This window comes from Xenia sp. Carnegie-2017, unplaced genomic scaffold, assembly GCF_021976095.1.
Source record: "Xenia sp. Carnegie-2017 unplaced genomic scaffold, XeniaSp_v1 HiC_scaffold_13, whole genome shotgun sequence".
In the NCBI taxonomy this organism is placed as follows: domain Eukaryota; kingdom Metazoa; phylum Cnidaria; class Anthozoa; order Malacalcyonacea; family Xeniidae; genus Xenia; species Xenia sp. Carnegie-2017.
In genome coordinates, this window is record NW_025813436.1 from 2,837,283 (window position 1) to 2,851,794 (window position 14,512).

General features: G+C 36.5%; 1 protein-coding gene and 1 pseudogene across 1 annotated transcript; both read right to left on the minus strand.

Annotated features, from left to right (window-relative positions):
* Positions 1–362: 362 nt before the first annotated feature.
* On the minus strand, positions 363–6,008 carry LOC124456288 (annotated as a pseudogene).
* A 5,751-nt stretch (positions 6,009–11,759) lies between these two features.
* Positions 11,760–12,608, minus strand: LOC124456328 (craniofacial development protein 2-like). The gene has a single exon (XM_047006802.1). The coding sequence runs from the start codon at positions 12,606–12,608 to the stop codon at positions 11,760–11,762; it is 849 nt and encodes a 282-aa protein (XP_046862758.1).
* Positions 12,609–14,512: the final 1,904 nt, after the last annotated feature.

Here is a 14,512-nt window from a genome sequence, read left to right on the forward strand (position 1 = left end):
ACTTTTCTTAATGACACTGAGCTGTTTAACATATTTGTTTTTGTGTTTCATGGCATGAAAAATGCTTCTATAAAACGCATTTTTCTCTTTTGCAAATACCTCAGTATTTACAGCTCCCAAAATCAAGATTGCTCTTTTTCACAGCAGCATCTCTAGTGGATTGCAACCTTCACGCTTGTCATTCAGCTAGTGGGACGTCTCATCCACTGAATTTTACAATTTATGTACGTAGCACGGACGTTGGCGATGAACTTTGCAATAACCCGTTCGTCTCGTGAGATACATAAATTTGAGCCGTTTCTATTGCAGATATTAGTGTGCACAATGCACAATAAGAGGATTAACATGAAAAGTAACATTGCTTACTCAATAATGACTCCAGGTTTGGCACACATTCCACCTATTTTTTCAAGAGCTCCTAGACTGGTAGTTTTTGAAGGTTGTAAAACTTTCAACAACTTTTTCAGTCGGAAGTTATCAAAGCTAGATATCCTGAACAACTTTCTGGAGGATAATGGCAATTTTGGGAGAGGAAGTCTTCTCGAAAGGATTTTCATGATCTCCTCTGGCGTTTTTCCTGTCAACGAAAAATAAAACATTCAATCATTTATTTGTTTCAGTTATTTACAGATACAGTTATGGCAAAGCATAGTTTTGCATTTTGTCATTCTTCAAAATCTCTACTATATGAAAAATAAATTTAATTTAGACTTCCAATACCAATAATAATACTTTGCTGTCATGTTCGTTTCGGTTTTTACAAAAGAGATTTTTAAAGCGTTAAGTAATAATGAACAATAAGCTCGTAAGAAAAACATTGCAAAAAGAACCGAACATTTCTTTAGAAGAAACTTTTTTTACAGGAATTCGATAATAATGATTGTGGCGGAGCAGAAGCTGACAATTAATACCAGCACTAAAATCATCAAATAAAAAAGTATTTCTATAACTTTTTCTGACGTTGACAACCTATTCATAGCAACTTCCAACACTCGTTTCTTCGTACTTAAAACGCACGCACTTCACATATTTTGGTGTTTGTATTGGTATCGGAAGTCAAACGTAAGCTACCTAATTTTAAAAGGCATTGAAACTAAATTTTTATTTTTGTATTTAGTTTTAGAATTTTAGCAAATAGCTCCTCTGGAAAAAGAAGCTTTGGCAGTGATATTTTCTTGACGTTTTGCGTTAAGATATAGAACTTTGTTAGTACCTTTTAATACTGGGGGCATACTCTTAATTGGTCGTTGGTATTTTACGCATACATTTCCAGCAACATTAGGCAGTTTTTCTGAATCAATAAACTCCTTGGGAAGATACTTATTCCACGGCATATAAGAAGTTTGTTCCAAAAAGTAATAGTGTTTTTTGAACACCTCTTCCTTATTCTGCCAATCATACCAGATCTTATCGATAAAACCATGATGAAGGAAGAATTCCGGGGCGAATGCTGCGTTATGTGTACAAATTGTCCCACTTATTTGACAATGGACAGTGTCATGTAGATATTCACGGAGAAGCTGTTCAAACTCGAAGAATTTGTAATATTTTTTTGTTTCACTTCAAGTACTGTCACAAAATCTGGAATACTGTTGTTAAATCGTCTCTTTAGACATAGATTAATGTCACCGGAGCTTACAGGTAGAAACCATTGACCTTCACTGAATGTTCCTTCTTCAACACACATTGTTGTGGGTGATCTATTACCACCAATACCTGCGAGGCTTGTATTCCACAATTCACTTTTGTAGGGCGTCCCAGATTCTAGGCTCCAGTCCCAATATGGCACAATCACCTCAGGTTCTATTTCTTTCAGGAGATTCTCGTATTGCAGAAGATACCAACGATGCCAAGGAAGAAAAAACTTCTTCGTGTGGATTCCGTATCCATGGAAAATGGTTTTATGGATGGTTAAAAGGCGTTCGTATTTTCCTTTGTAAATAGGAACGGTCGACGCTCTTATCACTGTGTTAAAGTAGACAATACGTTCCTTTTTTGTCAAGTCGTTGAAGTCTTTTCGAACTCGACAAGGTGTTAAACTCTTTTTGAACGCAATAGAGCCATTGTCGTTGTTTCGATTTTTAGTCTTTCTCGACCAACCTTGAACGAAGGAAAAGTTTAGAAAAACGTACCCCTTGCTCTTGGTGTGGTAAGTAAATATTTCGTTTCAGAGATCGCGCAAGCTCGATAGTTGGGGGGGGTGGGAGGAAATATTCATATATGCATGTTCTACCTTAGTAGCTTCTATTGAATTCAATTGTGGTTAAATCAATGGATTAACAAAGATTAAAATATATGAATGTATGAACATTTGCCCCTACCCAATTATCAAGGTTGCGCGGCCTCTTGGTTTCCATCTTTAATGACATATGCCTTTAGATGTGTCAAATTAACGCAATGAAACAGATTGACTTTTTTAACAGACTAGCAGCATAAAAGTTTTGAAATAGAATATAAAGATTGAGTTTCAACAGTAATGCATTGCGCGCGTTTGTTTAATTTCTTGTTGTGTATTTCGTGCTGACTCGAAGAGTTTCACTCTTCATCTTTTGCAAAAAAATGTTGAAATAATTGTGGGAACATATATTTAGCAATTATTTGATAAGGTTTAGCATGATACCAATATTATTCAGACCCAGGTCAATGTTATCTGCCGAAGCAAAGCTTAGGTTTACTGTTCGCTTTCGCCTTTTCTTTAAAATACTTGATAAAAATTGTCCCGCCTAATAATGCTACTCTTTCCCCTTTTCCGTGTTTTTTACGTCTTTATTCTCAATACATCGAGCAAAAACAGTTTGCAAAACGCTTGCAATTCATGAGCAAGATTCCAACATTATACTTTTTTGTTTACACTGATTACATAAACCATTATCTCACCTATAAATAGTTTTCAATTTTTCAATATTTTTTTGGTGGCAAAATATGGAAAATTATTTGTAGCATCTTAGCCAATCACAATCAAAATTGCATCAACATTGTATCATAAAAACTGTTACAAGTAATTCAATAAACATTGCAGCGAATACGACGAATCATATCACTGCAATTAATCTCGGTCTGTTAATGTAACTTTTAATGCCATTTCATTAATGTTAAATGTACTCAGGGAAGTGTATATCTCAGCAGAGGGAAGAGTTGTGTTTGCCCTGCTTTTTCAGTCAAACTTTTTGAAAGTTGTACTCATTAAGCTGCATACGGTTTTCAATTTTCGTCTCTTATTGCTATGTGACTAAAAGTTTCCAACTCAAAAAATTTCGAACACAAATTCTTCAGTTTGATTTTGAACCGGAAAACGCAACAAGTTCTTATTTTATGAATTTTTTTCAAAGTCATCTTTATCATTTGCGCGAAACAAAAACAACTCCTGACGTTTAGTTTTTAGAAAAGTGCAAAATTTCTAAGACGGCGGTCAAAAATCTTCTCTGCTTTCTCTAATTTGACACTTTCTTACTTCAGTCCCGAAGATTTTTTCTTACACTAGCAATGTTTTTATAGTAAAATTGTCATTATCAGTTTACACACCTTTAACAAATTGTAAGGCAAGACAAACCAGGATCACAAAAGCCAAGATAACTCTCATTGTAGAAATTCTAAACAAAAAGACTCGTATTCATTGATTTGAAAAAGTGTATAATTCTGCAATCTATGTTGTGTTCTTGGAGGCATCGGATAACTTTGTTGATACGCTTTTATGCATGTTCCAACTTGTGTTAAGTAGTCATGTGGCAATGTTCCAAAAAATTCATCATTTGTATATCATATATAAAAACCATTTATTCAAGGGTATCTCTATTATCCCTTTATTGCCTACGGTTTCCATATGACAACAATGAAGAATGAAGTGAAACTCAATGAAAATCATGGAGTTAATGTTTATACAATTTTGTAGGCAAATTTGCTCCGCAAATTTTTGCCCACACCAGCCTAACAACAGAGGGCGACGGTCTACCACTTCCCCCTGGCCAAAATTTGTAGCTTCGACATTTTACGTCCATTATTTAATACATGCTAGCAACGTTTGAAACATGATGAATCATACAGCATAACCACTCTTGCTTGCAAGTCTACAACCAATTAATCTACAAGTAATATCAATCTCCTCCTACAGTCCTACAGTTGGAAATTGATGTCCTTTTTGATAGCTAATCATAGCAAGCTTTTGAGACTCTAGCGTGAATGAGAAAGACTGCCATGAAAATCAGAGAAGATGAAATGTATATTGGTTTGCCTGTTGAAAGGATTTATTTGTGTTTAGCGATTTAAATATAGTCGCTAGCGTAGCCAGCCGTTGTTGTCGTCTTGCTATGCAAATTTTTCTCTGTTGATTATTCGACGTTGTATTTGATAGCAAAATTTAGATTTAGATTTTTCTATGAAAAAATAAAGCCTTGAAAATCGGTTCAACTTTTGCAACAATTACAACACTTGCCGATATAAGAAAATTTATAAATGGAAACGCTTATCAGCGATGACAAATTATCATTTCTTTTGATTTCGTATGTGGTAAACGTTCAAAAACCTTTGACTGAACCTCGCCATTCATTGAACAACCCTGTCACGAAAATTTACCGCAACTAGAGTGTTTTATCAACAATAGGTAATGAGAAGCCACACAAGATTTGGATACGAGTCCAAATATCTTCCGAATTACATGACTATATTTGAGCTAGGCTTGAACAAAAATTCTAACATAAGATATTGCAATTTCACTATGCATTGCCACAGTAGATGTAAACGTACAGATATACAAGCTGCTTTTATCAAAACTTTTCTTTGCGATATTTTTGCATACGAAGGAGCTTTGAGACGAAGTAAAGTGTCAAGCTCGTGTAATCAAACTTTAGCAGTAGATGTAACCTTGACGGAATAAAGAAAAGTTTATTTATACTTTCTCTGTGGTAGGCTGGAAAAGTTCATTTATACTTTCATGTTTGTAAGCAGCCCCAAGAATCGTAACAGCAGTTGGGATTTTAAAATCGTAGAGCGGCGACAACAGACAAAGTAATTTGTACCAGAACAGTGATTTTTGTGATTACTATCACAAGAGATTATCTATCTTGAAATATTGTCACAAAATCGCATTCAATAACATGGAACAGTATTTCATTTGCTCTTGAATATCGATTTGCAAATGATATGCCTTACTATTTGCAATAAATCATGAACTATACAATATGACATGGTACTGAAAACAGGCAGGAAGTTCTTTTCTGCTTTGGACATTTCAACAATGAACAATGATTGAATGCACGTGAGCATTGATATTACAAGTTTGATATAAATTTAGTGAAGTTTACACAACTTATCTTGAGGTAAATGCTTTGTTTCAAGCAAACTGCAAATGAATGCATTTAAATAGGTTCAACTTTGTAAATTTTGCTTATTCAACTTGAACTTATAGCAGGGTAAAAAATTGTTCAAAAAAAATTCCCACCCATAACCATGATCTAAGTTTAGACTTGTAACAATAATAAGATGGAGGAGTTCAAATTTTAAAGGGCAATCATTACAGTGCAAGCAACCTTGTAGACATTGATGACAGCAATTTATCTGTCTGAATTGAATCAAGAAAAGACACGTAGAATTAAAAAAAATTAAAATTCAAAAGCTAGAAAAATTTGAAGAAGCTTGCGCTCATTCCTTTACCCTGCGCAATCATCTGTGCGCGATTTAAATTTACAATCAACAATATGAATCAGTAATTTGGATGTGGCTTGGTTCAACCATGCAACAGTTGGGCAACTCATACCTACTACATTTTTATCAACACGTTTACTATTTTACTTCACCGAATAAGATAGTGTTTCGACGTGACACAGAAGTGGCAGTAATGTGGAGAATATAGAATCAACGGGTTCCCTATAAGGTGGGGTTTCACCGTAGAAGAGCTTCTTTCAAAGACACAGTTGTACTTTAGCAAGTAACTAACCTCAATAATAAACGATTTCAACAATTCTTCTGATCTTTCTCTGGTGATGTCAACTTGATAATAATGATGTATAGTTTCTGGTGTTCTCGATTTATGTACAACGGTCATGTACCGGAAAACAGTATAAATTAACCTTTTTGGGTGCATAAGGGAAGAGAGGGGAGTAAAAAAAGCAAGCGGAAGACTGCCACGTCTGCTCTATGCTCCTTCAATGCTCTAGTATATTGCCATTCAGACTAGATCAAATCCGAAACGTTTTGTTTGTAAATTAATAAGTTTTTCATCTTATCCATAAATTGTTTATTATATACATGTATAAAAAGTGCAAATAACTTTGAACGCAGGAGTAATCCACACCTCGTGTGTATTTCATTGTAGTCATTGCACAGGGTAGCTGCGTACGCGTAGTGGCCCCACTTCAAAACCTTTAAGTGCACATAAGGTTAGGGTGGATGGTCAATAACAACGAAGCAACGAGAAGCATATTTGGCAATTGAACCCTTTAGAAAAAGCTTGTATCCAAAACTTTTTTAAACAATCAATGCAATTCCTAAAGCACAAAACACATGGCTGCAAATAATATTTAGAATTTAATATTCCCTGCACTTGGCCTCTTTCTATATGAAGAACGCTTCACTGATCATTGCTCTGATTGATTGCAATGACATATTGCATAGTAACTGTTTTTTACGAATATTTCTCGATGTGTAAATGCGCACAACACCTGATCTAAATCAATCAGTGCGAAATGCGAAATTGGTTTATCAAATGAATTTTGGAACACATTTGCACGTAGAATAATGATTTCGCAAAACTTTTCCTTATCTTACAGCCCACAATTAAACTTGTTAAGAAAACTAGCCTATCGATAAATAATTTCGATTACATCTTATAAACGTCTATCAGAAAATAGGTGTTCGTCCATGATCAATATGTTTAATAATAAGTGTACACCACGAGTGAAGAAATCAAGGATGACCAAAAACCATGCTGTGATGTGTGATTGTCATAATGCAGTGGTGTAGATAACGCTACGTTCAGTGTTACCGCAATAACACCCTCACTATGTAAATGAAATATCCTTTTGATTTTAAATATGCCTAAAATGAAGAGGCAACTTTTCATGCTTCTAAAGTAACATTTAAGCTTGACTGCCATGCAAACATCGCATCAACAATCGTCGGAAAAACAACCAATGACTATCAACATGACTATCAACACTCAATGACTATCAACACTCGTGATCATCCAAACATGTTTCATTATATTGTTCACGATCTTGAAAGTATATTTGCTTGTATCAAAAGTTCATGAACTTCATGAAACCCACAAATGAACTTCTTTACATTGACTGAATTAAAATAGTGTAATTTCTGATGACTAAACTGGTTAAATTTTCCATTTGTGTGTTTGAAAAAGCAACCAATAACGTGATTAAATATTTCCATTTAAATTTGACCCTGATGATGACAGTTTGTGAACTGGTTTGTGCCGATGATTGCTACCTACACCACTGGCCATTAGACATTACACCAACATTTTTGGTCCATGCCTCTAACTTCATAGTAATATTTGAGCGCTAATTGCTAAATATATTTACTGTAATGAGATGCCTATAACTAACGCTCATTTTCAAAAATTTATGATTTTATGTCAGCAGTCTTTGAAAGGTCTCTGAAAGCTTTTTGGTACGAAGAAATGTGCTAAGAGTGAAGAGTTATTCAATGAAAACATATACAATGTAAAAAATATTCACAAGAAAAAGTGTCTCGTGCATTCTATATCAAAGTAATGTACTAGAGCAATCACCAATCGAGCGTTCTTCCTATCAATAGGCCAAGTTCAGGAAATAAATACATTTTAAATATCATTCATGACTATATGATCTTGTGGTGTTTAAAAATTTCGTATATATATATATATATAAGATTTGAAATGCTTGTTTGAAAGCGTTTTGAAAAAACTTTTTATAAGGAATGCACATGTCATAGAGGCTTCTCGATAGTTTTCATTGTTCGACCACGCGCTCTAATCTTATGCAACCTATTGAAGGTTTTTGTGGCTAGCCACTGCGCATGCACAAGGAATTCATTATGAGGCATTCGCTCACGTTCAATGATGAAACAGATGTTATTTGCAATTGGCACAGAATTGTGAGGGAATAATCTTATCAAAAAATATTGACAAAATGTTGTTAAGAAATATTAACAAAAAAGTAACACTGCCCATACCATAATATAAACGTACACTTGCATGATATTGTCTGATATTATCTATTCATAGACGCGAGTTCGATTTGTCGGTTGAGCAAATGAAACATAGCTGTCGTACTCTTTACAAAGCTTCAAAAAAGGATATAAATGTTGTCATAAGCAAAAATCTCAAAACATGATGAAAATGCCAGATTAGCAGATGTTTACAAACGTTGATATTTATTAAGGGCGTGCATACCATAACTGTGCTGCGAATTCTTGTTATAGTGTGATCAGTGGTGTAGAGACAAACTTCTTCACATCCTGTCATTGTTAGTGATAAATTTTGTGCAAAATATTTAACCACGCAATAAGTTTCTCTCAAAGAGACACAATGAAAAATTTAAACAATTTGATCAGCAGAAAATACACCAATTTATTTTAGCCAATGTACAGGAGTTATAAAATTTGATTAACTGTAGTCGAGCAAATATTCTTTCAAAATTGCGCACAATGAAATGAAACATGTTTGAATGATCACTATTGTTGATAGGAATCGAGCCAATATTGGTTGCTTTTCCGACAATTGACGATTCGACGATTATATGGAAACCAGGCTCAAACGCGACTATAGAAGCAATAAAAGGTGCATTTTCATTTCGGAATATTTAAAACCAAAGAAACCACTTTATTTACGAAATGAGAATTTGTGGTTTCACTAAATGCGAGCGTTATCTGCACCACTTGTCTCAATAAAAAAAATCAGACATCATCGCACCATTTTTAGTCATTCTTGACTACTCGCTTAGAGTGCACACTAAAAAAGATATTGATCATGGGCGTACGCCTATTTTCTGATAGAGGCTAATAAAAAATAGTTGAGATTATTTATCGTTTTCAAAACGTGCCTGTTTTTGCAAAAAAATGTTGAGTATGGCTCAGTTTTCTTAAATAAAGTTTAATTGTGAGCCACAAGAAAATGAAAAGTTTTCTGAAATACAATGGTACGTGCAAATGTGTACCAAAACTCGTTCAATAAACTAGTTTTGCATTTGGTTGATTTATGTTAGAGATTTTACGCATTTGAAAATATTAATGAATAGATATTCATAAAGAAATGTTGGCAATGCAATCTATATCAAATCAATCAATCGGAGCGCGGACCAGTCAAGCGTTCTTTTTATCAACGGGTCACGTTCTGTCAATATTTAAATTACTAAATATCATTCATGACTATGCGTTTTATAAATTGCCTACATGCAAACTGTAAAATGCTGGTGTTTGGCAATACTCTGGCCCTGTTCACACGATACCGGATTCGTATTGTACCGGATTGGCTGAGCAATTTGATACGCAAAATGCACTCATCTTACCCGATGACGGATTCATGAGACGCAACATAATTAAGTTCATAATTCGACCCAGTACTTGTACGTGCAAGTAATAACAGCGATGGTTTATAACATTGGCGGTTCTAAGGTACCTGAAAATAGATTGGTCACCTTTGGTCACCTTTCTCCGCTGTGTCCTGCTCGGGTAGCGGGTCTTTGCCGGAGACCCAGTTCCATCAGACTTCTCCAGGCTGCTCTGTCCTGGGTATCCTCTTCTTTCACACCACATAGCTGCATGTCTCTCCTGATGGTACCCTTCCACTGATGCTTTGGGCGTCCTCGTTTCCGTCTCCCCTCCACTTGCATCTCATAAACTCTCCGAATGTCTACATCTTCTTCACGCCGGCACACATGTCCGAACCACTGCATTCTTTTTCTTCTCATCAATTCCAGTATACTCATGACATTCGCTTCTTCTCTTATGCTTTCATTTGTTCTGTGCTCCTCCAGGCTGACTCCAAGACAATAGCGTAGCATTCTCATCTCGCATACAATGATCTTCTCTGCTAGGTAGTCTGTAACAGGCCATGTTTCATTCCAATACAGAAGCACTGGGCGTATCACCGTTTTGTAAATGAGGATCTTCAGTTTCTTCGACATCTTCTTATCACAGAGCACTCCCGTTAACTCCCTCCATTTATTCCATGCCCGGCTAATCCTTAGTTCAACCTCAGTCTTGCAACCGCCATCCTGATGGATTGTGGTCCCGAGATACTTAAATGTCTCGCACTTTGGTAGATCTGTATTTCCGGGTCCAGCATATTCTCTTAGCTTGATGTTTCCTATGCAGCCACTCGGTGGGAGGTACTCCGTCTTGGCTGTACTAACTTTCAAGCCAGCATCTTCTAATATTCTTCTCCAATCTTCTAGTGTTCCTTCCAGATGTTCTCTCTTCTCATCACACAAGACCAAATCATCTGCAAACAGCATAATCCAAGGTGTGTCCTCTGTCGTGTCATCTGAGACTACGTCCATAATGATAATAAACAGTAGGGGGCTTAGTGCCGAGCCTTGATGTAACCCGACCTCTACTTGAATTTTCTCAGTCTCACCAACGTTCGTTGCGTCACTAGTGGTAGAGCGCTTATACATATCTTTGATGGTTTCAATATAGGCCTCCGGGACTTGACGCTTCCTTAGACAGTGCCATATTAGCTCCCTCGGGATTGTATCATATGCCTTTTCAAGGTCCACGAAAACCATATGTAGCTCTTTGTTGAATTCTCTATACTTCTCTTGCAGCATCCGCAGACAGAACATCGGCTCAGTGGTTGATTTTCCGCGTTGGAATCCATATTGGTTGTCCTTTATCTTCACTATTTCTCTCAGTCTCGCCTCTATCACTCTCTCAAATAATTTCAGTGAGTGGCAGAGGAGTTTAATGCCTCGATAGTTTCCACAGATTAGGGGATCACCTTTCTGTTTGTAAAGGGGCACTATTCTGCTTGTTCTCCATTCTTCTGGTATTTCTGTCTTCATTATTTCTCTGCAGCATGATGTCATCCACTCTGTTCCTGTGTTTCCCAATTTCTTCACTAATTCGATGGGGAGCTCATCCGTTCCTCTTGCTTTATTGTTCTTCATCTTCTTGAGTTGTCTTCTCACTTCCTCTTCCGTAATCTCTGGTACTGGCCCATGGACTGGTTTAAGATGGTCCAGTTCTTTACTGTTGTTCTTCGTGTTCAAAAGTCTATCAAAATATTCCCTCCATCGCTCTTTGATTTTCTCATCTTCGCTCACGATCTTTCCCTGCTCATCCTTGACAAAAGTGATCTTGTCAATGTCCTTTGCTCTTTTCTGTCGAGTTTTAGCTAACTTGTAGATTCTTTTCGGTCCGTTTTGCTCCAGATCTTTGTATAGTTGTTCCTGACCTTTCTCTCTAACAATCGCACACTTTTCTTTACTGATCTTGTTCATTTCTCTCAGAGTCTCCCTGTCTTCCTCCAAACCAGATCTCTTCCATCTCTTAAAAGCTTCTTTCTTGTTCTTCACAGCCTCTTGTACTTCTTCATTCCACCACCAGGATTCTTTTTCTATGTATTTCCCACCTCTACTAACTCCCAGTATCTCCTTTGCTGCTTCTAGTATATTGGGGTATGTTTCATTCCATTTCCAATCTCCCACCATGCTTTGTTCCATTAGCACTTCTGTGATCTTACTTTCCAGCTCATCTCCTTCCTCATTATGTAGTTTCCACCAGTTGATCTTCTTCGGTCTCTCTCTTCTTATTCTTCTCCTCTTCTTGATCTAACAATCCATCACAACGAGTCTATGCTGCCGTGCAATTTCCTCACCAGGGATAACCTTACAATTTTTAACATCGCCTAGGTCATCTCTCCTTATCATGATGAAATCTATCATGGTCTGGCTAAGGCCACTTTTGTACGTGTAGGTGTTTCCATCCCTCTGTGTGAAGAATGTGTTTACCACTGCGAGGTCCTTGCTCCTTGCATAGTCTAAGATCTTATCTCCTTCTTCATTTCTTCTTCCGATTGACTTTCCTCCATGCCATCTCTCAAATCCCTCTACTCTCTCTCTTCCGATGTGCCCATTGAGATCTCCTGCCACAATCAGCTGTTCTGTTTCCTTCACATTGGTGGTCACTTCTTCAAGTTGGTTCCAAAATCTCTGCTTCTCGCCTTCTTCACAGCCTTGCTGAGGTGCATAGGCAGTCACGATGTTGAACGTCTTGTCAGGTGTTACCAGTTTCATAGTTATGATTCTATCGGACTTTCTCTGGGTCTCTATCACTTTATCTTGCCATTCCTCACTCAGGCATATAGCCACTCCATTCTTTGGCTTTCCTCCTCCGCTGTAGTACAGCTTGTAGCTCTCTCCGATGTTTCTTGCCTTCCCTGCTGATTTCTCACCAGTCCATCTTGTCTCTTGTAAGCATAGTATGTCGATCCTCCTCCTCTTCATCATGTCTGCTATTTCTCTGCTCTTTCCAGTCAGCGTCCCGATGTTTAGGGTCGCAACTCTCAAGTTCTTCTGTCTCGCTTGCATTCTATTCACAGCGTCAAGACAGTAGTGCCGCTGCGCATCGCTTACGGGGTATGCCCTAGCATTGTCTTCTCTTCTGATTGTCTCCGGCATATTATCATGTGGCATACTCTTTTAAGGACCGGATGCTCTTCCTGAAACTAAATTATTGGTGCTCAATTTTAAATTCAAAGTACTTTCAGAAAAACGCTTTTGGTTTTGAATTTCTAAAAATCACGAACTTTTTAGTTGCCAAAGTGGAACGTATCGGATTCGAGGATACACGACAGCAAAACTTATCGCATCGGCTTTCATAGCACTTTGTGAGAGGAGTCAAATCGCTCCGGAAAAACGATACAAAGCCTTTAGGATAGCAGCGGAGCCGTATGAACGCAGCCCTATCTCGTACGAAAAGTAATCCGGTATCAAATCAGTCCGGTATCGTGTGAACAGGGCCTCGGAATTGCCATTAAGTATAAATAGTTTTTACGATATTACGCTCAGATCAAAAAGCAATGATAATATTTCTGGCATTGTAAATATATTGTGATATTCGTCCGCCGAGTCACATAAACAAAGAAGAAATTAAATACGACTATAAGTACATGTCATAAATTCTTAGTTCACAAGGTTTGCGCGAGTATATGTCGTACATCTTTTTAGGTTCCCGAAGGAGTTCGTAGATCTGCAAACGCAATTTTTCCAACAGTCAGCATCTGTTTTTGTTGCTAAATTTAGCATGTTGGGCAACAGTCGAGTGATCCTAGGGAATCGAATGTAGATGATTTAGACACTCAACTAATTTTTTAACTATATAAACTATATGATATTTATTACAGACGCTAATATTGCGCGCGAACATATAGCTACGATCATATAATACACACCTTTCATTTATTTCCTGCTATTTTTCTGGTATTTGCCTTCATAAATTAACATTGAAAGTCGTTATTCTAGTCAGTGACAGAAGTTAGGCAAAGGTGGCCAGGAATATGTAATTATTTTTATATGCAGTCGATAAACGTTTGTTACGACAACTAAAGAACATATGGCTAAAGTTTTAAAGAAAATCAAAGATATATTTTGCCGCCAAGCAATATCTTATGATACCCTTGAGCTTGAAGCGCTAAAATTGCTTAATTCAAGACCAATGTTTAAAGAACATGATGGACCATTTGCCTGGAGTATACAAGATTTGTGTTCAAACGACAATTGCAGTTGGTAGATGCGACTTTTCTAAACTTCGATTTCTAATAAGTTTCAAACATTCCTTTGTTAGGCAAGTCAATTTGCATTTGTATTTATAAGCACGTTATTGTTATTATAGAATATCATAGGTATTTCATCACGTTGACTAATAACATACAATAAGTTTTAAACGTATTTATACTCAGTATCGTGCTTGCAAATATTAGTTGTGTATAGACTTAATGTGCGCGCATGATTTGACTTGCCTTTCTAACATACAAAATATAATTCAAGTTGCATGTTCATCAGTTTGCGTATACATCATTGGTATATTCATCAGTGGCACATTCATCAGTTGCATATTAATCAGTGGTAGACTAGCAGTATTACACCTTTTCTACCTGCTTTAAATAATGAATATCACAGAGCGGATTCAGCTAAAGGCAAAATAAATTACTTCAACTTATTGATTGGTTGATATTTATTGTTTAGAAATTCATAACCAGTAACTTTTACAAAAAGTTATTTTAAATTTGAAACCAACACTGGATCCGCTACTGCAGTAAATAACACAGTGCAATACAAGTGAATAAAACTTTGGAATATTTAATCAAGGAAGGGGAAACCATCAGCATTCTGAAAGTTTTATTAGAATTGACCACTGGATAATTTAAAAACTCGCCTTTTCCGTCTTCTATCTAAAATCCTGCATACATAAAGCATTAATTAGGGAGGACAAATTTTCTACATCGAAAAAACTTCTCTAAGTTTATCCAAAGCACAATTCGTCATTACTCTTTAAGGCTTACGCACAAAAACTTTGTCTTTCA

Bases quoted from the DNA above. Each gene is read 5' to 3' on its own strand.
- LOC124456328 (XM_047006802.1), bottom strand. From the start codon at position 12,608: ATGCCGGAGACAATCAGAAGAGAAGACAATGCTAGGGCATACCCCGTA.